The sequence below is a fragment of the Zootoca vivipara genome, chromosome 1 (genome assembly GCF_963506605.1).
Source record: "Zootoca vivipara chromosome 1, rZooViv1.1, whole genome shotgun sequence".
Lineage (NCBI taxonomy): Eukaryota > Metazoa > Chordata > Lepidosauria > Squamata > Lacertidae > Zootoca > Zootoca vivipara.
In genome coordinates, this window is record NC_083276.1 from 77036036 (window position 1) to 77063261 (window position 27226).

General features: G+C 41.2%; 1 protein-coding gene across 1 annotated transcript in view; it reads right to left on the minus strand.

The window, feature by feature from the left end:
- The window catches only part of LRRC56 (leucine rich repeat containing 56), a 40545-nt gene that overhangs the window by 12637 nt on the left and 682 nt on the right, over positions 1 to 27226 (minus strand). The window contains exons 2-7 of the mRNA XM_060276547.1: positions 23740 to 23918; positions 18087 to 18256; positions 13796 to 13883; positions 11504 to 11564; positions 3813 to 3909; positions 3261 to 3458 (exon numbers count right to left, since the gene is read on the minus strand). Coding sequence (XP_060132530.1) covers positions 3261 to 3458; positions 3813 to 3909; positions 11504 to 11564; positions 13796 to 13883; positions 18087 to 18256; positions 23740 to 23776 — 651 coding nt within the window. The 5' untranslated portion in view covers positions 23777 to 23918. The remainder of the gene's footprint in view (positions 1 to 3260; positions 3459 to 3812; positions 3910 to 11503; positions 11565 to 13795; positions 13884 to 18086; positions 18257 to 23739; positions 23919 to 27226) is intronic.

Consider the following 27226-nt stretch of genomic DNA (forward strand, 5'->3'; position numbering starts at 1 on the left):
AGGAACCACATAAAAACACTATGAAACAAAGTCCACTAGCTTATCTAGTCCAGAGATGGGCAGAATGTAGACTGTAATCTATTGGTAGAGTCCTGGATGATTTACAGTAGATTTGCAAGAGTTTCTTACCCCCCCTTTTTTTTTAACCAGCCCTAGTTTATCTAGATTCTAGGCCAAACTAGCAAGCGCAGAGAGCTTGATTCAGACTAGAACTGCGGTGTGGAGACAAGAGTTTGAAATCCCCTTTCTCCATCACTTTACATCTAGATGGGCCTTACAATTAGTCTGCTGTAAAGAAGAAACCATACAGAAAAACTAGGAGTGGGATGCTGTGTGACAGGCCTAATTTGGTTAGTTCTGGTGCTGAAGAAAATCCAGGGCTGAGCACGTGTTCAGAAGCACCTTTATTCCTTAATTTTAAGTGTATGGTTGTCTGTGGTTCTCAGGGTTCTAGTAAAAAAGCAAAGTAGATCCTGCAGACCTGAACTGCACACACTCTAGATCTAGACTACAGAAGCTTCCTCTCACTCCACTTTCTATATGACCTTTTTCTTTTGCACTTTAAGATATAGGAAACTAGAACCTGGTCAGCAGCTACTGGGCTACATCTACTTTCTTCCTACTAACCGATTCCTACACAAACTTAAGGCAAGGCAAAGTGTGATCAGCCAGAGATGTTTTTTTCTAGTGTCCCCCCTTTATGCACCTCACCTACTGCCTCCTATGACTCAGCCATGGCCAAGCAAAGAGGGAGCAGCTGAGGGCCATAAAGGGAGGACTCCCCCAAGCCTCCTCCGCTGCACATGCTGAAGAGGAGGAGGTCAGAGTTCTTTGCTTATGACTCATCTTGTGTAGGAGAAATGACAAGCTGCATTATGAGGCATCTTTGAGATTAGGCACTATGCTAGGGCCAGATGGGAAGCCCCTAGCCTAGGGATTGGACTAAACCCCCAGGCCACAGTTGCTGGTTACTAACAGATGGCTTTAGACACATGCATTAAAACTGCATCTTCTGGAGCAGCCTTTAGACTGCATGATTCTGGGAGGGTGCATCACCCCTAGATTTTGTATAGTGCTACAAGAGAACTGCAGCAAAGTAGTGTAAATATATGCACCTGGAATATTTTCCCCACTTTCAATAAACTACAAAATGCTACTCCATCTGTATAATGTTAAGACTGGCTGATGAACTTTCAGCCTATATTCTTTCCCACAATAGGGTAAATACCTAGTACAGAAGACAAAATAATCTTTTTACGTAGTGCATTTTCTTTCTGTTATATGGAAGCTATACCAGTAGGTTTTCCAGCCTACAAGTCTGAAATGCTATCCTGGTTGAGGGGTGCTTCACATTACATGTACACACACACACACACACACACACGGACACAGAGTGCTATTGAAACAGCTGTGATAGAGACCACCACATTCATCATTAGATTTTTTCTTTGGGTTTTAATGTCTGGAAGAGATGAGCTCATCTGGAAATCAAATTACACTGAGCAAACAGACAGCCTGTAGAGAGAGCTGTAAATTTAGTCGAATCAGTATATGTAATTTTAATTTTATTTTACATAGAAAGGGCCAGGCAGAATTATTAGCTATCCTTGTTTGGATAAATTCTAGAAGATATATTTGTATTATTTCTACATTTGAAGGTGGCATGCAAATATGAAGCATGGCCTGAGACGCAACAGTGCAAGGAGGGGAATCTCTAGCTTGCAGGTCTAATTTGGACTGCAAGGCTGTTCCTTGTAAACCACACCCACCTGCCCCTCATCAGGCATCATATGGGGTATAAGGTATAGGATAGGTACCTGTGTGGCTATAAAGGAACAATCATGAGCATAAAGAGAGCTCCTGATTACTTTTTGATGGGGAAGACATGCTCCCAATCCATTTACGAGTGGTGGGAGGGTAGCTTGCTTCAACAGCACACGGTTTTCATAGAAAGCGCTGCTAAAACAGAGGGGGGAGTTTTGTTTTAGCAGTGGTTTCAATTATTATTATTTATTTTTTTAAAAAATACAACCCAACAACTGCCCAGTACAATACTGAACGCCAATAAATAATTATAGCTGAAACCAATTCAACTTGGCAGGCCAATAAATCTTATTTAAGCAAATGTGGCTGAGAATAAAAAAGTCTTTGGGGCTCCTCTAAAGGCCTTTGTTGATGGGGCATGTGCAATACTCCAGGTGTTAGCATGTTCCCCGCTGCTGAAAAAGCCCTCTCTGTTGTGGTAGGCATGGTGCTAGGATTTTGGCTGCTGATCTTAAACTGCCACAAGTGCAATCAATACAAGACTGCCCGTGTACCAGGGGAACACATTTTTGCCATGTACACAGCAAAGATCTTACTTACACTGTAGACACCCCCCCCCATAACACAACAAATTGGCTTTGAATGTCTTGAGAATTGCAAAAGTGGCCTGCAGCGAAGCACAAGAGGGCTTCCTGTACTAGAAATAAAGAAAACTGACATAGAGGATAGGCTCTGAACTGCAGCCACCAACAACAAGTGTGTTTCAGAAAGCTGTGGCCATTCTTAATATGCAAACCAAGCAGCCATTATTTTTTCTGTCTTTTCTGAAACACCTTCATATAGTAAGAAGAAGAAGAAGAAGAAGAAGAAGAAGAAGAAGAAGAAGAAGAAGAAGAAGAAGAAGAAGAAGAAGAAGAAGAAGAAGAAGAATTGATATCCTGCTTTATCACTACCCTAAAGAGTCTCAAAGCGGCTAACAATCTCCTTTCCCTTCCTCCCCCACAACAAATACTCTGTGAGGTGAGTGGGGCTGAGAGACTTTAGAGAAGTGTGACTAGCCCAAGGTCACCCAGCAGCTGCATGTGGAGGTGCGGGGAAGCGAACCCGGTTCACCAGATTACCAGTCTACCGCTCTTAACCACTACACCACACTGACTCTCTAAACACGTCCCACTGATTTCAGCGGAACTCCCATCAAATAACTGTGCTTTGGGTTGCACAGTGCTCAACTAGTCCTTGGGGTTGCTTAAGTCAGTTGTCATTTATTTATTTCATAAAATTTATAGACTGCTTGATTGTAAAAACCCTCTCTGGCCGAGCACGAGGTGATATAGGCAACAGCAACTTAGCTATTCCCTTGGAGTGGGTAGCATTTGCCTCCCTCCTCGGTAAGCATTCACGTAGTAAACTATGCTGTGCTAAGCAGTATCTTCTTGTAATCAGATTAAAACACAGATGCATGTTTTTAAATGAAATTTAAAAGCAAGCAAAGTTACCTCTGGAGATTGTGGGCTTGGTTTCAAGCAAATAAGATTTCCTTCCACTGTAAGGGCAGACAGAGTAACGCAGAGCCCCAGATACTGAATCTGACTGAGGTCCTCCACATTGTTTCCTTCTAGGTCTAGAATCTCAAGGTGCTCCAACAGGCTAAGTTGACTTAAGTCAGCAATATTGTTATATGCTATGTAGAGTTCCTAAAGGAAACCAAAGGGACCTTATCAACATGAAGTTTTAACCATTGCACATTAAGTAATGACAATGAACCCATGGCTTGCAGTTTGAGATATGGCACAATACTGAATTTTAGACCCCCTCAAGACCCAGAATTGCCAAGCACAATACATGATAAATTATGATGGAAGTACCTTTTAAGTACAAGGAATGGCACTGATTTCTATCAGACCTAAAATTATTTTTTTAAAAGGCTCCTTAAGAAAGAAAGAATATGAACAGGAACTTAAGGTTCTGTGCCTCATAAATGCCTCATAAAAAGAAGTTGAACATTAAGTAAACAGGGCAACTGAAGAAATATTTCAAATCTGTCCTACCTTCAAAGAGCAGCAGGAAGAGATGCCATCTAAATCTGGAAGCCCACAGCGAGCCATCCAGAGGACTTGAAGATTAGACAATGCTGTTCCAAGGTCCCTTAAGGAAAGTTGAAACTGTAAGTTCCAAGGGTTATGTACTCAGTTCATTTTAATATTTTTCATCTTTGGCAAGGCAATAGAGATTTGGATTGAGGGTCAAATTCACCCATTATGTTTCACAGTAGCACACTTATATTCAGGAGCTCATACTCACGAGTAGTGTAACATGCAATTTTATTACGTATATTTATTTTTTAATTGCTAAATTTATCTATATTTTGATCCATTTTATGTCCAGTTGTTTTTAAAGACAGATTTGATCCTTATCTTTTATGCATATTTTATATGGTTTTATGTAAACTATTTAGGGTTTTTTGTTCATTAAGTTGTATATAAATCTAGTTGGATAAATAAATAACAGGAGATTTACAGAAAGCACATTTCAGCTTCTGTCGCAGGGATTTCTGATGTTGCAGTTTATCCTGCTCAGGTTCAAAAGCTGATGACAGCATACACTGACATTGTTTCTTCCTTGGCAGTTGGAGAGAGAAGATATTAGAGTAACCCGGCTGGAAAAAAGCTCTGCTTGGATTGGAACATGTATTGGTGTCACTGGGCCCCAGGCAATGAAGCTGGAGTAGGCAGCCCCATCACACCCACTGATTTTTTTCAGAGATACGAATTCATACATATACCCATCACACACATGCAAAACCACATATGTGCACCCAAACAGAGATACAGGATATAAGCCTGGGATAGCCAATGTGGTGCTCTCCAGATGACAACAGCTCCATTCATTCCTAATCATTGACCATGCTGACTGGGGCTGGTGGTAGCTGGAGTGGAACATCTGGATGCACCGATTTGGCTTCCCCTGGTGTATCCTTTTTCAGTTCTGCTCTGATTCCCCATGTGTCAAAACAATATTCTACCCTATTAATTTTCAAACTAAGTGCCAGAGATAAATGCTATAATAAGGTCACATATACATTGATTGATTAAAAGGAAAGTGTCTGTGATCCCAAAGTAACTGCCCACTGAGTTGGGTGTTCAACAATCCAAAACTAACTTGAATTAATTCATACCTGAGAGCTTGGCTTGGATAATTTTGCATTGCAGTATTTGAAAGTGAACCCAAAAGCTTTAAACTGAGTGTTTTCTCCAAGCAATAAAGGAATCTTTGGAGATGAAGTCATAGAAGCATAAAAGTGACTAACTACAGAATTCTATGCATGTTTATGTAGAAATCATTTCCACTGTGTTCACTTTAGCTTTCTCCCTGGTAAGTGAAGCTAGGATTGTTGTCTAAAAGGATTAGTAAAGTAAAATTGATCACTTATAATTTTCCAGAACTCAACATTTCAATATGCATTGCAAAATCCTTTTTTACACACATCCTTCCATAGTACACATTCATGACATCCAATTATTTGAGTTGAGGACACTTCTTGAAAACAAGGGAGAAAGCCAGTGTGGTTTGGCACAAAGTGGCATTTTGAGAGAACCACAATTTACTCAATAAATTGTTTAAAACTATTGGGAATAGGTTCATTTGAGCCAAAAACCTATTGGATAAATACCAGAAGAAGGCTCCCTTTGGCTTCACCAGTTTAAACCTAAAGTAATTCCAGATGTCATGTCAAAGATCCTGAAAGAAAATAAAAAGTGGTAGCCCAGCCTCAAAGCACTTCACATCAGCAACCCCCTGAAACTAATAGGAATTGCTGCCAATCACTTAGAATCATAGAATTGTAGAGCTGGAAGCGACCCTGAGGATCATCTAGTCCAGGCATCCCCAAACTTTGGCCCTCCAGATGTTTTGGACTACAATTCCCATCATCCCTGACCACTGGTGAAAGGTTGTTTTCTGCTGCTCCAGAGAAGCGGACACGGAGCAATGGATTCAAGCTACAAGAAAGAAGATTCCACCTAAACATTAGGAAGAACTTCTTGACAGTAAGAGCTGTTCGACAGTGGAATTTGCTGCCAAGGAGTGTGGTGGAGTCTCCTTCTTGGGAGGTCTTTAAGCGAAGGCTTGACAGCCATCTGTCAGGAATGCTTTGATGGTGTTTCCTGCTTGGCAGGGGGTTGGACTGGATGGCCCTTGTGGTCTCTTCCAACTCTATGATTCTATGATTCTATAGTCCTGTTAGCTAGGGATCATGGGAGTTGTAGGCCAAAACATCTGGAGGGCCGCAGTTTGGGGATGCCTGATCTAGTCTAATCCCTACAATGCAGGAATATGCAGCTGTCCCATATGGGAATCAAACCTGCAACCTTGGTGTTATCAGCACCACGCTCTAAGCAACTGAGCTCACTTGAAGGTCTCAGAAATGTGACTTTTTCAAACACAGATTAAACTTTGTGGTTGCAATTCTGCTTTTGCCATGTAGTGGAGAAGGGTGTAAAGGGGCTCCTCATAGGATTCCAGTATAACCCTCCCTCCCTTGGCATGCTGCCCCAGCATCAGGCATACCACGCAGCACCTTTAAACTGATGTCTTCTACCCCTCCAAAAGCCCAGCAGCCTGGCCATCCTAAATGGAGCAGTGAGCAGGATGAGATTAGAGAGTAGGTCTCTGCAGCAGCATAGGGTTCAAAGAGGTCTCCACGTCATGTGAATGTTCTGGTGCTTTCTCAGGATCTCTATGGGAGCACTTGTGCAAATTCAGGGCTTGTCCACATTTGGCTTTAGGGTGGATTGGAATCTGCCTGTCTTCTCTCATTAAATCAAGAGTCATCCACATGAAATTACCTTCAATCAGCTGCAACTATGTTATTTCCCCATCTGATTTCTGAACTACCTCGATCTGGAGATACTGTACTTCAATAAGTGGTGAAACATCCAAACCAAAACCACTCCACCCCAGGGAGCAGGCAGTTTGCAGTAGTTTTATATAGTTGGCTCAGTGCTTGGTTCTACTAACCACCTTTCCACACCCTCTACTTCCCCTTTTAACTTTTCATTTCTTGCAGCTCTGGCACTTAGCTATCTCCTGTGGCTCCTCAAATGTCTACTAATTTTCTTTTAACACTGATGAGTGCAAAAGCGTAATTCTGCACAAGCACTACCACAACAGAAAACTCCATTTAATTTGTACAGATCTATGCTTCATTTTTTCCTATTTTTCTAACAGACTTCTTTTCCACTAGCAATATGAATTTTGTGTTCTTCTGTTTATCAACTTTGACTACATATACATACATAATTTCTTATATTTGGAATTGAAGGTTTGCAATAATAAATTGAGAAGAAATAGCTGGTATCACTCCATTTTTTATGGCTAACTTGTTTGATTTCCTTTTGTAATAATAATTTTTAAAAAATCACTTGGAACAGCTTCCAAACTACACTAAGGAATGTAAACAATGGCCTCCAAGACCCTCTGCTGGGTAGTTTCTGCACATGCAGTAGCGTAGCAAGGTGGGGGTGGGCCGCCCCGGGCTCCACTCTGGGGGGGGCTCCACTCGGGGCGCCCCTCCCTGCCCCTCGCCTCCGCCCGTGCGCACTGTATGCGGCTCGTGCTGGCTGCCCCGTGAGCGGCAGCCCGTTACGGGCCGCTGTGTGCGAGCAGAGGCCCATGGGGCTGCCGTGCGCCAGCAACAGCGCATACTGACTGTTCATGTGCAGCATCCCGGTGCGTATGGAGTGAGCACATGCCGGGATGCTACACATGTGCAGCCAGTACATGCTGCTGCTGGCGCACGGCGGCCCCACGAGTCGCTGTGTGTGAACGGCAGCCGGGCTGGTGCTGCTGCTCCCACGGCAACCTTACGCGGGAGCAGCAGCACCAGCCTGGATGGACCGCGCATGCGTCATGATGTCACGATGCATGCGTAGCGACGCCCCGCCCCCAGAGAGCGCCACCGCCGTTGCCGCCCCGGGCAGCCAAGTGGCATGGTTCGCCACTGTGCACATGCCCAGTTTCTGCTCAAATGGAGGGTGTGGAATAAAGAAATTAGGAGGAGGGACAAACAACTGGCTGAGCCATGCTGGAGAATGAGAAAGTCTGTGGTGCCAGGGGCTGCCAACCCCTTTCTGCCAGCACGTCTCTTGAGTCTATGCCAGTATAGTTTACAATGCAAGATAAATACAAGAACTATGTTTACATTTATTACCCTTTAAAAACATGAATAAAGAGAAGGGAAGATAAACTTGTACAGCACTAAAATAAAAGACTGATTCTACAAAATCTAAAAAAACCCAGGGCGGTACATACTAGCAGGTACTTCCAATGTGAAAAGATAGCCCATATCTAAACATGTTCCATGGGAACTCCTTCAGTACCACTTGGTATTTCTAATTTGCAGCCTCTGTACAAGTAGGCACTTTTGATCACATTGTTTAATAGTTATTAATATTCCAATGCCTAATAAGTTGTTTAGACCTCTCTCCTAACTTACATATTAATGATCATTACCTCAATTCCTGTTGTAATGCGTTCTTGAGATGCACGAAAGATTTTTTATTTTTTTTGAGCTTGCTGCATACATGGGCCTTTTAGCATTAAAGAATACATTTTATAATGATAATCTATACCTGTGTCTCAAAAGGATCTTTGCCATAAATTGAAACTTATCCTTTTGGCAATATTTCTAACAAAAGAATAATATATCATTTTCTAGCAAATAAACAAAATAAAATAATAATTTGTAGACTGTGACCAACTTATGAAAATACATTGTATAAACTGCAAATTTCAAGTTTCAAGCTCTGAATTAAACAATGTGATCAAAAGTGCCTACTTATTATCCAATGGGATAATAAGCAATGCAGATTAATTTACTGTCCTTAAGCCACTTTTCTCTTAGCTTGATATTGGAGGGCAATTGTCTTAGAAAGCAGGTAAGTGACAGACAAGAGTGAAAAACTAACTCTTTATAGATCCCATCTTTCTTGCTGAAGATTATGTTCTACTCCTTTCTGTAACTGATGACACTTTGGACCACTGTTGCCATGGAGACTGATAAGGATGGGCAACTCTCCTGCCAGCTGCCTAATTACACTATTATCTCCCAACATTCAATTCTTTGCGTTTTTCTCAACGGTTGATGATAATTGTTCCTCTCTCATTTCTGACTAAATCACTTAGAAACCTACATAACCGCTGGGAGCAATGTGTTGCAGGTGCATTTCAAATTGGTTAGATATGTACGTATCTGTTTTCAGACAGACAGCATCATTTGTGGTATTGGGTTCCTGAATAGAAATCTCGAGGCTTGCAAACTGAGATTAGATCTCTGGTTTGCTACAAACAGCCATATTTCTAAATATCGCAACCAAAAATGAGGGCAAGAAAGAGGAAAATATAATATCAAGTATCCATCACATTAAGTCAGGTGTGGAGAACTTTTGGACTGCCAGATGCTGTTGAACTACAGGTTCCATCTTCCCTGGACATTGGTTATGCTTGCAGGGACTAATGGGAGTTGTAGTTCAGCAATGTCTGGAAGGCCAAAGGTTCCCCACACCTGCATTGAATGGAAAGGAAAATGATGAAGAGCTGGGATTTTTCATAAAGAAGAGAACAATCCTTACTAACAGGTTTGATGAAAACCAACCATCTGCCTGCTAAAAGTCCCAGCAGCACAATTCTTTACATTGCTCAAAAGTAAAATCCACTGGATTCAATGTGAATTACTACCATGTTTGTGGATATAGGACTGCAGCCTGATTCTGGGACCAAGATGTTGCTGCAAGGATGGGCTCCTCAGATAGTTTTCAACCTCTGGGCTCTACATAAAGAGAGAGGTCAAATAATTTTGAAACCTGATACATAATAAAGCCATCCAAGGTGGTGGCCATCACTATGTCTTTGAGAGCAGAATTCACAGTTGAATTATGTGCCTTGTGACAAATGACTTTTCAGGGGTCTGCCCTCAATCTTCCAACATTCAGCTTTACTGGATGGTCCCAGGTTATCACTATCCACTTTCTCCATACAATGCATAATCATATACACCTCTACCATGTCCCCTAGTAGAGTCCTGGTAGTGCAAGAGGACTCCCCTGACTCCCCAAATTTGCTCAGGAAGGTCAGGCAAACCCTCAGAACAGTGTGTGGGGAGAGGAGAAATCATTCTGTCTGGCAAGGAGAGATGGTTGCCTTGTCAGAACAATCCATCTACTACAATATTGGATTCCACCCCGTACTGTATGTTTATTGGCATTCTTACCTTAGGCCTCCAGGCAAATGGAAGCCACTGTACATTAACTGATAAAGCAGTGCAAAGGTGACTCAAAACAAATAGGGGGTTTTGTGATACAGTACTCTGAAAGTGACAGGTCACTTAATAGTTGAGGATTACTGCATATCCCCAAAGCACAGCTACGGATGCTGCATCTAATAGAACAGCCTACGTTTTAAGAAAGTATTTATCTAGGATTTTACATATATCCTTTTACTCATCCCTGAAATTAGAAAGCAGAAGCAATTAGATTAAAAACGGTGGCTGTTAGCCAGACTAGAACGAATACCCCATTAGCTTTGAAATATAGTCCTTTTTGCCAGAATCATTAAGGAGATAAGTAACATATGTCATCATGCAAGAGTAAAAGATAGTTTTTTAACTTGCTCTCTTCAGAGAGTGTTCCATGTTTCTCCCTCAATTATTACTTCATAAATCTGATATTACTTGGCTGGAGAGAGATGGATGGAAGCAATAGAGTAAAAGCCTCATAAAATAAGTGTAAAGTAGGAAATTAACAAGGACCTAAAGCAATACCTTTTCATCACATTCTGTGTACGAAGTCTCCCTACTGACCGCGCAAAAATAAGTAGGCCAACCTCTAGATATTTGAGAAATAAACCTGCAACCCACAAAGTAACACACAAATACTGAGCGACTTTGCTGCAATTGCAATGGGGAAAGCGTGGGCTCTCACCCTTGAGACAGGAGAAATAAGGTCACTTTGGTCTTGGCATTAAAAAGAGAGGGCAGAGAGTGTAACAGGTTCAGAAAGGTTTTGCAATGAGTTCCAAATATGGTTTCACACAAACACTTCCTCCTGCAGGCTGGAGAAGAAAATTTAGTGTTTCCCACAATTACTCTATGACAGGAAGGTTTTCAGGCCTTCTCCCTTGGTATAATTGTGCCTACTATCTTGTTGCCAAACTCAGCCATAAGCTCTGCGTGCTGTGTTATATGGTCACAGTAGTGCTTTTGCAACTCACCACCACATACTGTATAATAATATTGCGTGGAACGACTTACTGTCACTTGGAAAACCACGTGTGGTTCTGTTATTTGCAGATCGTCAGTAGTGCTTATGTCTTTCTAAAAGGTATCGAGATATATTTGCTCTTTCCATGTGATTTTTTGAGATACAGAAATTTCTTAAGACTACAAAAGCATTCCACTTCATCCAGTAAAACAATAATAAAAGTAGAAACCTCACATTTTTCATTTCCAAAGCAGTGCAAAACACACCTAAACACTATGAAAATAACTTGGCCAATGGAGTTGTAGTCAAATAACATATGGAGGGCCACAAGTTCCCTAATCCTGCAACAACAGTGAGATTTTCCCTTTATATAGCAGATTCAGAACTAGCTCACTCTTTCTGGATATTGAGAGGTGGTGCTGTGGGGTGGGGACAGAGAGTGAAAGCGTACTCTGGACTTTACTTTGTGTACTATAGCTCCTTACCTCACTGACATAAGCATGCTGCTATTCAGTTTCAGTTGTTTTAGATTAGGCAGATAAGCACCTATAAGAACAGGGAAGAAAAGGAACAATTTTCAGTTTGGTAAAAGCAGTCTGTGCACGATCCTCTTAGACATATAATGTCATAACTGCAGTTGTTTTAATGGTACAGCTTATATATTTGTTCACCATAATTTCTTATTGATTCCTGTGGTGCAACATATCTTCTCTGACTAATGCCATATGAAGAATCCATACTAAGAGAAGGCTTGCCTGGAAGTGATCACATACTGTCAGATTATATTTTATATCACTAGTAACTTGACATTTTAAAAGTTACCTTTGAGAACCTCTCCCTGTGTCCTACATCTGTTTCTGCTGGGAACTATTCCCCTCACCTCTCAGATTTAAAGAAGGATTGTTGCTTGTGGTGTGCACACTCTTCCCATTTTCACCGCTGGTCAAACAGGTTCTGCAGAATGTTGTATTTTGTATGTGTATATATTACAGGAAGCAAAACCTTTTCGACACTCACTCAAGGACTGCTGCTTGTATCCAGCCAATGTTTACTGACTTATCCATCTCCCCCTCTCTTCAGATTTATACACACAACCTTTGTTGTTGTTGTTGTTTTAAAGCACTGCGTATTCAGCTAAGTTTTACTCAGAGCAGACTTGCTGACTTAATGAACATGACCAAGCTGCCTTAATTTCAGTGAGCCTACTCTGAGTAAAACTTAATTAAATACCACCCACTGTATTATCTAGATATAATTCATAGTTGTGACCATTCACACTTTCAAACAAGATTTTCCTTATTCTATATGTTACAAATTATTAGGGCCACAACATCTGGTCAAACCATTTGATCTATTAAAAATCTTTCAATTAATTAACACCCTCCAGCACTTGCAAAAACAAAGATAAGCAGTAAGAGTGAAATGTTATTGGGTGTACATGTGTTCTGTATTCTTTTCTGTTCCACCCATATGCAAGTGGGGGTGGGGAGTCTCCATTTTGATCTTACAATGCGGTTAGGTAGAAAATAAGATTCAAATTAATTGTCCAGTTTCTGAATCATTCAATAAGTCTTAAAGTTTTTGTAGCACAAGCATTTTCTTACTGCTGCTATTGAACATTAATGAAGATTATTGTTATGCATAGTTTATGAGAGCCCATTTCTAGGTCATAATCAGTATTACAAAGCAAATTGTTACAGGATAAATCAGTTCTGTAAGTAATGGGCTTCATGAAACAGATGCATGCCATATGCTTTCCCCTATGTATGCATATTTAACGAAGACTATTTTCTTTTCGTCAGAAATCTTCAAGTTCATTTTTTCCCCATTAAACTGTTTCTTGTTGGTAGCTTCGAGGGATGGTTTACCAACCAGTATTTTCAAATAAGGGCTTATTCAGCTTGCTTTGAATATAAATCCTGTCAGTATTTAGAAATGAAAGCTTTATAAATGTCACCTCCCTCAAGAAAAACTCCAGAAAGAAAGCTGCTCCATTTGGAACTTTTCTACCTCTTTAATATTAAAGAGATTTTCTTTAGCTCCAACAGACATAAGAACAGCCTGCTGGATCAGGCCAATGGCTCATCTAGTCCAGCATCACGTTCTCACAGTGGCCAACCAAATGGCTGTGGGGAAACCCCAAGCGGAACCTAGGTGCAACCGTACGCTCCTCCCACACTAGTGATTCCCAGCAATGGACATTCAGCGGCAGACTGTCATTGATAGCCTTTGCTTCCATGAATTTGTCTTTTAAAGCTAACCACTTGGTGGCCATCACTCCTTGTGGGAAAGAATGCCATCATTTAATTATGTGGTGTGTGAAGAAGTACTTGCTTTTGTTTGCTCTGAATCTTATAACATTCAGCTTCATGGGATGTCCATCGGTTCTAGCATTATGAGAGAGAGAAAAGCTTTTCTCTTTTGACTTTCTCCACACCATGAATGATTTTATGACTCCATTTAACTCTAAACTGTAAAGCTCCATGTGTCATACCCTCTTCTCATAGGGCTGACTTTTCTTGATCATCTGGGTTGACTTTTCTGAACTTTTTCCAGCTCTACAATCCCCTTTTTGAGATGATGCAGCCAGAACTTTACTCAGCATTCCAAATGTGGTTACACCATAGATTTGTATAATGGCATTATGATATGGCAGTTATATTTTTAGTTCCTTTCCCAATAATCCTGAGCATGGAATTTACCTTTTCGCAGCTGCAGCACAATTGGCTCTAATAAAAGGCTAAGAGGGTCTGAGCCAGAATAAAATGTTTTCTCACCAAAGTTTCCAAGGCTGTTCTCTCTTGTGTCTACATGCATCTCTAGAGCTTTCACTTGACGCAGATCATCTAGCCCAGTCAGTGTTTTCTACAACAATAAGCAAAGAGTATGAAACTTGCATCCTTTATCATGATATTCTACAAAGAAATTAATGCAGCTAGTAATTCAGTCCTACACAAAGGGTTCTCAGAAGGCCCCAAACTTGATGTTTAGCTTCTGTGTTAAACATCCATACAGCTTTGGTTCTCTAGGGAAGGGTGGGAAATATGTAGCAATACGACAGAGAATTACTGTGGAAAGAGAAAGAAAAACAGCTGAGCTACTTGGGTAAAGTCTGGGTTTCCCAGAACTGATGGGAAGTTGGTAGTGCTCATCTTGAAACCTCTTTCGAGAAACAAACAGCATAATCTTAACTGTGTTAAAATCTACTAAGAAGAAAGTTATATTGAATTCAATGAGGTTTACTCCCAGATAAGTGCGGTTAGCATTGCAGTCTAAAATAGGAAAATATATAGTCACTAGAGACAAGAAGTAGACAAAAGTTGTTTCCTTTTTTTCCTTTATAATACACCTTAGACCTGCAGTCTGCGTTTAAGGCTTTGCAGGAACTATGTAGGGCACCATCTAGTTAGCATACCATTCTGAAGGGCACCTAAAGCCCTAGCAGTCAACATATATATTAATGTAAGAATTCTGCTCTATAACTGAAGAGGCAGAACTCTATTAAAAATGAATATTAGTATAAATGTTTTTAAATGTATAAATGTTCAATTAAAAAAGAATTAACAAAGTGGAAAAAGGAAAGGGAAAGCACATAAATGGGATAGCATCTGTTCTTAGATTGCATATGTCATGCAATACATTAGTTTCAACAGGGGAGAAAGTTCTCCCCTTCACATCACCTTTCCATAAAACTTCAACAACTGTCTGAAATGTTTTTGAACTTGTTCATTCTATCTGTGGCCTCCCTGCCAAATTCATTTACGTCAACTTTGAAAAGTAATCATCTGCCAAGAAAGAAGGAAGTAATTCTGTCTTAAAAATATAAGACAGAACCCACTAACTTTAGTTTTCTTTGTAAATGGCCCCACAGTACAGTTAAGTGCATATCCCCAGATGCCATCAAATCTATTATTCAGAGAACAGCATTTCTTCTATCACCTGTGTGTTCATTTGTGCGTATGCATATATGTGCACATTCCCATCCTAAAAATAAATGACCACAATTTATGAAAATCAGCAATCCGGGTACTAAAAGTTAGCCACTGAACAAAGTATAATTTACAATTATATAAATAAAAACACCAAATTCTCAATTTTTTGTACCAATAACTCAAATTTAATAGTGGAATAGGGCACTGTGATGGCTCCATCGAAAAGGACAGGAAGCTATGCAGAGCAAAAAGATCCTGAGCACTAGAAGACTTACTAGACTCTGAAAAACCAACACTTTTTCAAGCTTATTTCATAGAATCGTAGAATCATTCTACAACCATGAGGACTAGAAACTTGGTTTTTACTACAAACTTATACATTGCCCAGCACTAGCTGTTGTAGTGGGATGCTGATTGTATGCTCAATGCATGATTCATACTGGACTCATCTTCTGTTTTCAGAAAGGACAGAAAAAGATATAAATGCATAAGGATATGCACAAGGAAATACACTCACTGCAGTAATAAATATGCTGAGTAAACTGGTTTGAAACTGTCTATACACTACCACACCCAAGAGTAAGTAGGATATGGACCTAAAATTTTGAAAGAGGAAAGGAAAAGTCAGGCACGCACAGTCTCAATTTCAAAATATTGTTTTCTTCCTGAAGGCTAACAGATTCTTCTCCCAGATATAAAAAATGCTAAGACTGTGTAACTGTGTTGGTGAGAAAATGATTTCCTGCTACTGTTCCATTAAAGAGTTCTAAGCACTAAAAAAGACATAATGAAAATTTGTTTCTAATCAATTGGTTGAACAGCAGTGCTATTTTTAAACTTAAAAAAGCAAAAGGAAGTTAACAGTATGGAAGCAGCTGCTTCAACCTGAGCAACAAGAGGTCAAATAATAGTTACATTAGACTTGTTATTAAAGCGTGCTGCAAACATAGTTAGTGTTTCCTTGGCAATGTTGTATATCTATATTTTAAAAAACAGGAAGCAACTGCTCCAACAATGCCCACTCAAAACTTTCAGGTCAAATGAAAGTCCCTATTAGGCAAAAAAGAATGCAACTGTCAAAGGTAAGTACTGCATTACAAAAATCTTGACACATGAAAACTTGAAGAGTTTGAGTTGGTGCTGAAACCAGATTAGTTATTTTCAGTGGGTTTTTTTCTAAAAAAAATGTTCAGGGGTACTCTCGTTTTCCTACTTATATTGAAATACTGCCCCTCAATGAGGCCAAACTTAGATTCACAAAACGTTTAGTAGTATGCATACCCATACATACCCCCAGGAAAAAGCACTGGTTATTTTATTTTATTTATTTATAATATTTCTTATCCACGCTTCACCATAACATCCCATGGCAGGCTACAATAATATATTATACAACTATAAACACAGATAAAACTGTTACCACTATAAAACAAGCAAGACCATTCTAAATGGAACAGAACAATATACATTCAACAGAACGAAATCCCTTAACTGTCAAAGGCCAGGGTAAAGAGATGTGTCTTCAGCGTAGGGCAAATGCTGTATAATGAAGAGGCTGTTCACACTCCTGTGGAAGGGAGTTCCACAGTTTAGGGACTGCCACAGAGAAAGCTCCCTCCTGAGCTGCCATTCCCTACACTTCTGAGGAAGGTGGAACTACCAAGAGAACCCCCAAGAAGCTCAGCAGGGATGGAAACAGGCCCCAAATATTTGAAGGGCTAAGTTGACTGAAGCCTCACCAGACATGGGTCTTGCTGGGTTGTTTCATTTCAGACTGCAGAAAGGGGATCAAACTAATTTTACTAGCTTTGTATGTAAAATGAGATGCTTTTTTTAAAAAAAAAGTGGGAGAGCATTAAACATCCCATCTCCCGTCCCTGCAACAGTGAGATCAGATTGGACATTTGCTAATCTGTTACAGCTTTCAGAGTATGTTGATCAGGGCAAGGACATCCTGATGGTTTTACACCCTACACTTTCCAAATAAAATGCTTTCACTCCAAAAGCAATTGCTGTTTTGATGAAGATGTCAACCCTCCTACGTCTTTGCTTCTATTACATCTCTTAGTGAAATTTCATTTGATAATCTGCTTCTCACTGACAGAGGCATGGCGTCTGAAGGGAAAAGTCTATGCAATGAAATCCCCAAATTTCTTTTAAAATCAAAGTTTCCCTTCCTTCAACTGCCACACAGAAAGAAAAGGAAATGGCCCACAAGCAGCCTTGCTGAAGCTCCTTTCCCACAGAAAGCCCTGTCTACCATTGCATGTCGCTGCCTGTTTTCCATCATCTAAAATGCAGCCTGTTGTCTAGCTATCCCCCTGCCAGCAGAAGTGAGCCATTTCCACTGCACCCCAGGCCTTTCCCAGCCCTTAATTAGTAACCGAGTAAATAATGCATGCTGCAACATAAAAACTGCATAGTCACAAGGGAATCCAGACTCATACCCTTTCCTACAGCACAATTATTTTACCAACACAAAACGTTATCCAAATATTAACAAAATATGAAAGTTTATCTCCTTTGCACAACACACAGGAAGCAGTGGTTTACATTGGCTCTTCTGTGGACAAGGAAAAGTGGATGAAGGGATGCTTCAGGTCAGTGGTAGTTCTCAGGAGCAGTCCATGGAGTTGTTGCTTTTAATGCTATCAGGTAGCAACAAGCAAGCCTCAAAGTGTGTGAGTGAGATGCTGGGCAAACTGCACTGATATTCAAGGTTGAAAATACCATGCTAGAGGAAGCCCACTAGCATGACAAATTGAGTGATTTATATGTGCCAAATGTATGACCCATATACTGAGGCAGCTCTCTGCCTCTCCTAATCATATTTGCGATGTTAGAATGTAGACTGTTTTAATCCTTTTGCTATTAAACAGAAATAAGGTTACTGTAAAATAGGACCTATTAATCCTTCTCTGTAGAATCTAACTAATACTCATGTTGGTCATATTTGTTTATGGAAGTGCCTGAGAGGTAGCTAGGAGTACCAAAAGCATCTTTCAGTAGTCCAATTTGACTGGAAGTCCATCAGATATGCCACAGTAATGCAATGTACAGTATATCAGCAAGCCTAATTTGATTATTTCCATTCCAGAGTTCTCATTCCAGATGCATTAAATTGGTATCTACTTACCAGTTTGTTGGGGGAAAGATATTCATTCAAAAGTAGTTCTTCATCATCATCTTTAATTGATGGACTGGGATTCAGGAGCCCTTGCCGACCCAAATCTGTGACCCGAACTGTAGCAGAACCTGGTCTTGAGACGCTGCCTAATTTCCAGTTGAGCTCCATCCCAGAATGTCCTAAACATTAACCACAGGAAGAGAAACTTCTTTGGTTTCAGCACTTACTTCATACATTCTTAAGCCATGCATCTAGATAGTGTGGTGTTAAAATTGCAATGACATTGAAAACAGGTATAAAATGTTCCACCTATACACCCTGAATTTCACATTTCATATTAAATATATGTAACTGTGATATCTGGGCAAACAAATTTTAAAAAAACCATTCTACCCCCACTGTTGGTTTTAAATTATATTCACCCACAAATGCTTAGTCATTCCAAGAACCAATAACAAACAAAGCTGCCAATTAATAACCATAAAAGACTATAAAACAACTATGAAAGAGTGATAGTCTACATTCAACCCAGAAATAAAAGTAGCACTAAAAACTTTACTTGTTTAGAGAAAAATGAAAGAAATTCAACTAGTTCATTTATTTAAAAAATAAAGGGTTTATACAGCCTCATCATGGGAACCCTGAAATTACATAACAATGTGAAAACATAAGAAGAGCTCTGCTGGATCAGATCCATCTAGTCCAGCATAATATTTTTGCCGTGTTCAAAGAGATGCCTATAGGAAGGTCACAAGCAGCAGCTGAGTACAATAGCAACTCTCTCCACTTTTGATTCCCAGCAACTGGTATACAGAGAAATAGTCTGTATACACAGTCCTCATGGCTAGTATTAATTGAGAGCCCCATCCTTCATGAATTTGTCTAATCCTCTTTAAAGTCATCCAAGTTCACTCTGTCTTGTAAGAACACATTCCAAAGTTTAACTATGCACTGTATAAACTGCATGCTCTGAATCTTCCAACATCAGTTTCGTTGGAAGACCCTGCATTCTAGTAAAATGATATCCACTTTTTGCAAACCACGCATAATCAGACACACCTTTATTGTGTCCTCCCTTGCTTGCAGCGTTCGAGATTCCCGTGGTTCTAGGCACATTTTGCGACAGGGAATTTCATTAGCGCAAACAGTTTCTGAGCTCAGTGCAGTACTGCGCCTAAGATTTCAGATTAAAACCACAGAGTGGAAGGACAGGAGGACCTTTTTCTGCCTCCCCACTTCCAACTACTCTCTGAAGCCTGGAGAATAGACCCTCTTAAGAATATTAGGGGAGTGGGCAGGGGAAGGACTAGACCATGTGGAAAACGAACATAATATTTTAGCTGCAGTTCATTCATTTTCAGCTTTGTATTTGTTATAATAAAACCACACCTAGACATTCTGTTGTTGCACCCATAATCTAGGTTTAAGGTGCCATTTAACTCCTAGCTTTCATATTTCAGTTTCTAACACTGCCACATACCAGGCTGACATTTTCATCAGAAACTCAAGTGCTCTTTCCTGGTCAATCACCAGTTACCACAAATTCAAACCCATAGGGTCATAAATTGAACTGCCCTGAGACCTCCTAGTATAGACCGGTACAGTATATAAATTTAATAAAAAATAAATATATAAATTATGAATGGGAGCAAGATCTTGCCATTCTACCTCCTGATGAGTGAAAAGGCATTGAATTTATTTAAATTGGGAGAAGTTGTAAAATAATCCTATATAAAGACACCAAATGCAATGGTGAGATTGCGTAAACCACCAGACGGTGTGTCTAAAGAGTTAAAAACACGATAAATAAAATGATTTATTTCACTGCTACCAAATATTACAGTTGCTGTGCAAAATGCCCTCTTATCTCTGAAACATGTATTAGAGCAACACTTACTTATGGTTTGACAAGAAGATCAATTTGTGGTTTAATATCTGAAGTTATGCTCCTGATTTTATACTTCCCAATATTGATCTGTTACTTGTAATTGCTTTACAACTGAATTAGCAAGCAGAACTTTTATGCCCAGCTCCATATGTGTAAAGCACAATAAAATTAACAGTGGAGCAATTAAAAGATAGCCCAAATTAGAATCTTTTTGTGTAGCAAAACTGCTGCACCAAAGGACCACACCCATGGTAGCTTTATAGAGAGGCCACTTCCCCCTTTTCAGTGCAACTAGATTGCAGGCAAGAAGAGAAACATTTCAAGTGCCTACCGGTAATGACCTGAGCTTCTTGGTGGCCAAAAAAGATCTTTCTGTCATAGACTGTAATACAACAGTAGAACTCTTGAAACATGTAACAAGAGTCAATGAGAGCAATTAGTGGAGTTACTGAATTCTAAAGTGGCAGAGAAGAGATATATACTGTTATTGAAAACTGCTAAACTGGTATAGTGCCACAGATTCATTGTTAAATCTGTATGAATCTATGGAAGTGGCTTGTGCAGGGGCAGGGCGGAGATAGTGGTGTCCTCCATCTACCGTGTTTCTCCCAAAATAAGACGGGCCTAAAAAATAAGACATGGCACGATTTTTTAACGGCAAAAAAATATAAGACATCCCCCCAAAATAAGACGTGTTGGGGTACAGGTACCCTACCGTGCTGGAGCAGGTCTGGATGGCGCTTCCGTAAGGAACAGGAAAAGGGATATGCCTTTCCTGTCAGGAAGCGGATGCGCAACGTGCGCCACATGGAGCGCAGACGGACCGGGAGCCGGGAGAAGCTGCAGCACGCGTCGCGCAGAGCCTCGACCCAGCAGGACCCTGCACGATCCGCAGCTCGCGCCGCGCCAAGCCCTGACCCAGCGGGACCGGCAAGGGCAGCAGCGCGCGCTTTTCTGAGCCCTGACCCAGCGGGAGCCGGCAAAGGCAGCAGCGCGCGCGCCCTGCCGAGCCCTGAACTGCCGAGCCCTGCCGACTGAACTGAGCGGCAGCCGGCAAAAGCAGTAGCGCGCGCGCCCTGCCAAGCCCCGACAGAGCGGGAGCCGGCAAAGCCAGCGGCGCGCGCGCCCTGCCGACCCCTGAACTGCGGACCCCTGAACTGCCGAGCCCTGCCGACTGAACTGAGCGGGAGCCGGCAAAAGCAGTAGCGCGCGCGCCCTGCCGAGCCCCGACAGAGTTTAATAAAAAAAAAAAAGACATCCCCTGAAAATAAGCCATGGTGTGTTTTTTTGCAAGAAAAATAAATATAAGACGTGTCTTATTTTAGGAGAAACACGGTAGTGGCAGCAGTATTGTGCTCATTGAAATGTGGCTGGGGTGAAGTGGTGGCAGCAAAGATGGAGGACTTCCAGGCTGGCAGCTGCAGTTTTGAATGAGTGTGTGCAACTGCTGCCCTGCAACCACCTTGGAGCACTCCTAATTTTGCCATCTCACCACCTTCCTGTCCCAATGAGTGCAGTGCGACTGGAAGCATGCCGCCACCCACTGTGAATATGCCATTCAATATTTTATTATATATTGGATTTTTCAATTTCAGCTATACAACAGTACTTCTAAACTGCTCTTAGTTCTGACCAGGGCCGTCTTAAGCACATCCGGCGCCGTGGTGCAAAGGTCCCTCTGGGGCCCCCTCCCTTTCCCAAAATTTAGCCTGGGGCCATAGCTGCCAAGTTTTCCCTTTTCTCGCAAGGAAGCCTATTCAGCATAAGGGAATTTCCCTTAAAAAAAGGGATAACTTGGCAGTTATGCCTGGGGCGGAGGGCGCCGTTGGGGCTACTTGACTACAGCTCGCTGCCGGCGCTCTCGCGGCTGCCCAGGTGAAACGTTCTTAAAGGGTTAATTTCTTTCCTTCGCAAACTGCATATAGTGCAGGGGAGAGGAGAGTTAATTGCAGGGCATCCAGTATGCAAGGTATCTCCCCACTCCCGCCGCCATAAAGAGGAAGCCTAGGGAAGGTAGAAGGGGAGGGACACACACTCTCTCAAAACTGTCTGCATTTGCAAAGTACTACAGCGAGACCCCACTTCAGAAACAGCAGCAGTAGGAAGTCCCTGCCTGCACCACCAAAGAAGCTTTACTAGAGAAAAAAGAATCACTCTGTAAAGTTGCTTTTCCAAGCCCAACAGAATCTATATATATCAAGGCACGGGGGGTGGGGGAGGGACGGCTTTCTCTGAGTCCCACCAATACATCTCTGCGTTCCCCAAATAATAAAGAGGTCGTGGCCGCAGCATGGGGCGGGGGAGTGTGTGAGCGGACAGAATAAATGGTGCACTGACCTCTCTCTCTCTCTTTCTCCCTCCGCAGTCCTACTTCATGCCCCGTAGCCGCCCTGTCCTTCGCAGAGATAGGGAGGGAGGAGGGGGGAAGTTACTCGCAGCGGCCAAGGGAGAGGAGGCGGCAGCGGAGCCATAGGGCTTAGTGGCTCGTTGCGCCCTGCTGGGGCGCCCCTGAGAGGCCGGCGCCCTGGCGCAACGAGCCACTAGCCCCTATGGGAAGGACGCCTCTGGTTCTGACATAGGATAGACAAAATAGTAGCATCATTTGTTGGAACGTCAAGTTGAGAAGTTGCCAACCTGTTTGGGCCACTAGGAATATTGGGGATTCTGATAAATTATGCCAAATGCCAGTCACATAATAGTTGCTATAATACAAAATGGCTGTCACATCTAAAAGAGCAGTAAAGAGACAGGACCACAATATTGTGAGGACACGCCCCACCCCTTGCCCACCATCAACTGGAAAAAAGACCCCTCCATCGGAGATCACCACACTCACACGTAAGTTCTTTGCACCTCTCCTTTGTTCAAATGGAGAAAGAGGGTGAGCACTGAGTTCTGGCATCCAATTAAATGTGTTCATGTTTAAGGGGGCAAGGTCAATGTAGGAGAGGCTAAGCCAGTGCAAACACAAGCTGAGCATCAAAAGCAAACAATTGCTCATGCAACGTAGATTTTTAGGGGATATTTACGGAGACCTTTTGCAGGTGCCATAGGAAATACTGGTGGGCACACAAGTGTCTGTAAGCTCAGAAGCGTTGATATAGAATATAGAACTGTTGAAGAGACCACAAGGGTCATCTAGTCGCTTTGTACATACTATATGGTACAACTTGCTTTTTATGTTTCTTCTTTGTTATTGTATTACAAAAATATGATTTAGTTGTTATAGAAATCTCAATATAAGGTATTCAAAAATAAGTAATTAAATGAGAACAGCAGTTAAAATAGCATCATAAAATTATACCAGCAACAGCAAGCTAAAAACATCAGCAGAGGCTCTAACAACAACAAAGCCAAATGGAATAAGATAAAAGCCTACTTAAGCTGGCAAAGAGCAGGTCTAATGAGTCTATTCCATAGGCACAACGGATTCGGCCACTTTCTTGTTCTCCGCCAGTTCTACTTCCATAGGCCAAGGGAAGACAAGGAGAGTCTGAGAACCTGAGCGCTTGTCTTGAGCTGGTTCATACAGGCAGAGGTGGTTGCTGAGATATGCTGTTCTCAGGCCACTTAGAGGCTTTGCAGGACAAAGCCAAAACCATGAATTGAGCCCAGAAACGAACTGAAAGCAAATGAAAGTGGAACAGGCTTGGCCTAATATGAGCCATCCTGCTGACTCCAGGCACAAATCTCACCACAATGTTCTCAGCCAATTGAAGTTTCCAATATTATCTTCAAGAGCAGCCCACATATAAGTGTGTTTTAGTGACTAACCTGGAAGTTCCAGTAACTGAAGTGTTGCACTTGTCATCCACTACAAGATTCTACAAATGAAGCATGTGAAGAACTAAAGGAGTGTAATGGATGTAGTACTGTCCAGCAGGCAGGTCAGTCTGCAAACACTCTTTCCATTTTCAGTACAAACATGTTTTCTCTCTCTCTAGTGTTAATCTCTGGAAAAAAACCAATTTATAATTGGATCAATTCAACTATCAATCCAATTACCACTACCACCACCCTTGCACCTCAGAGTATCATGGCAGCTGCCAAATTTGGACATTCAAGAAATTATTGTTCTAAATGCTCTTACGCCTGAAGCTTTTTTTTTTTAATGCATTGATTTCCAAAGTAATAGAACAATATATTTCAACTAGTTTTCCCCTTCCTCTTCCCTACCTGAAGAAGCTTGAAGCACATTTAAATACATAATTTGTCCACTTGATAATATAACACCCATTCTGATACATATTTCTATTAACAATCAAACTTATCCTTTCTACATTTCAGCTCCAAAGTATAACTTTGATGAAAATCTTTGTACAGTGTCTAAATTAATCAATAGACAATAGTAGTTGTTTAAGCCCTACTAAATAAAAAGTAAGAAAATCTATGCAAGCTATAGACTGTATATAGGGGTTGGCTCCTCAGGGAGCTGTGAATGCCATTTTAAGTGTAATTTAGCAAAAGTGCCCTGTAGATAACCTCTTCTGGGGGGGGGGGACCTTTAGACAGCTGAGATTTACTATGATGTCACAAGGAAATTGCTATTACACCAATCAGTTCCTAATGTTAAAAACTATTTTTGCCCACATTTATGTATCAGGCTGCATTCTATACAACTCTAATCCTGCAATGTCAGAACTGTTATTTGAATAAAATTCTAAAAGGTGAGGAAAAACAAAGGTTGAGAGGGCATTTACATTATGAATATCATAATGAACTGTTTCACAAGCTGGCCCATTACTGAATATATATTCGCTGATGGCAGGTGTCCTTCCTGGCTTACTCCCACGTCAAGGTGGGCAACCTGCAGGCCACATTTTATGCAGCCCCAATACTTCCTTAAACGGCCTCATTCTTCCATCGCATCAGAGGTCTTTCCTTTCCATTCATTTCCTCCTTATTTTTCCTGACTTTTAAGTGCCCAACCTTCTATTATGTCATTTCAGAACACAAGATAGTTTTTTTTATAGATAATTGATGAGTTTTTTATTTTTAACCAAACATGGTTGTTTGGCTTCCAGAAAAGCAGTTTTCCCCACATCACTATCTAGTATCAAATTACTATGCTTCTGAATACACTCACACACACCAGAATCACAAAGTAATTTTTTCACTTGCTTTCCAGAACATTAGCTGTATTGGTCTGTTATACTAAATAAATAAAAAATTCTTTGCATATTTATTTAAGAATAATCCTATCAAACTCAGTGGGGCTTACTTCTGAGTAGACCTTAGGAATCTTTATTTTGAGGTAGCCACAGTGAAAATTGAAAGAGGGTGGTCTTTATTATAAATTAATGTCTGTCGTAAGTACCTGTTGTTCTGGCTGTGCCCACTCCCAGCAGATTAGCAGTCCAAAGGAATTTGCCCCTTGACATAAAAAAGGTTGCCCATCTCTGTTTTAGGAGCAGTCGCACTCCAGGGTGAGAGAGAACAGATAGTGGGAGAACGTGGATGGAGATAAAGACTAATTGAAACTCTCTCCTGAGGGTTCCCCTCCCTAGTTTAGGCTGTGTAATCCCATGTCCATTTACCTGGGAATAAGCCCCTTAATAGACACTTTTAATAAACATTCACAAAAGCAGGCTGTTAGGATTTTGTTTTTGGCAGGGTAGCTCAGTCAACTAGATCAGAAAATCCAAACCCAACTTTAAAAGTATTTTACATATTGCTTTAGTACATGAAAAGTACTTAACATACATTATTATGATGCTTGGCACCTAAATTGTATGGCTTTTGTTGCATTACCTTGGCCTTTGACATCTGATATGTTTGTTTTAGGACCCACCCCATCTGACTGCTAACGACTGTTAATGACTGCAATTGGTCTTGCAGGAATCAATCTCCCAGGACATTCTATACAAGATCTCAAAGTAGCTGTTTTATTACAGAAAAATTTCAGAAACAGACTGAAAAGATAAGTTGCTGAATTGCAACTCATTACCAAGCTTAAAACCATGGAGAGACCTGGTCTGAATAAGGACACTGGATTCTTATCTCATTATACATTATCAAGCTTTCTTTAGCACCTCAGCCCTTGCTTTTTCCTGCAAGACCAATTGCAGTCGTTAACAGTCATCAACAGGTTTACCACTCCTATCAGCCAAACACCCATTCCCACCACCCTTCTGAGTAATACCCCTCCCCACCCTCTGACTATACATAAGGGTCTGGTGACTTCTGTTTTAGTGTATCTGAAGTGTGCATGCACACGAAAGCTCATACCTATGACAAACTTAGTTGGTCTCTAAGGTGCTACTGGAAGCATTTTTGTACATTAGAATCTAAGGCCAAGTCAGTCTGCAAAACATGTATGTTTAAATGCCATTATGCATTTTGCCTGTTGTCTTTGTCCAGGAAAGTAAAATCTCTCACTGCCTCCATTTCTTCCCCTTCTATTTGCCAGGAGGTGATGGGACCAGTGGCCATGATCTTGGTTTTTTTGACGTTGAGCTTCAGACCATATTTTGCACTCTCCTCTTTCACCCTCAAAGAACCTTTTAATGAGGGTGAAAGAGGAGAGCGCAAAATATGGTCTGAAGCTCAACGTCAAAAAAAACCAAGATCATTCTGTGTACAAAGGGACAGACAGCTCTGAAGGCACATCAGAAACACACACCAAACATTATTAAGTTATTCAAAACATATTTAACTGTTGGCATCTAATACAATTTCCCAAGAGTAACTCTATGGGTTTTTGATCACCCAGGCTAACTGATGGCAAATCTGAAGTCAAAAAGGACTCTCTTTACAGAGTATGTTTGCTAGTGACCCCAAGGAAGGATGTTTGTGCTTGCCTTACTTTTACAGCATGGCTTGCTTGCTTGAGCCGCAGAATCATGGAATTGGAGAGTTGGAAGGGACTCCGAGGGTCAAGTCCAATGTTCTGCAATGCAGGAATCTCAACTAGATCATACATGACAAATTGTATCCAACTTAAACCTCCAAGGAAGGCGAGAGTCCATCCCCCCCCCTTGGGAGTCTATTCCACGGTCAAACAGACCTTGCTGTCAGAAAGTTCTTCCTGATGTAGCTACAGTATATGATCTCCAAGCATATATCAGCTCCATCACAAACAAGGAGTAAACAATAACTTGCTTATTTGGAAGCAAGCCTTACCATTTGCAACATCATTACTAAGAAGTATGCACACTTAAGATTCCACCTGAATCCACTTGGAATTAAACCAGTGCACTAGGACCCAAAGCAATGGATTCAAGTTACAAGAAATGACATTCCGACCTGGATAACTCAGTGG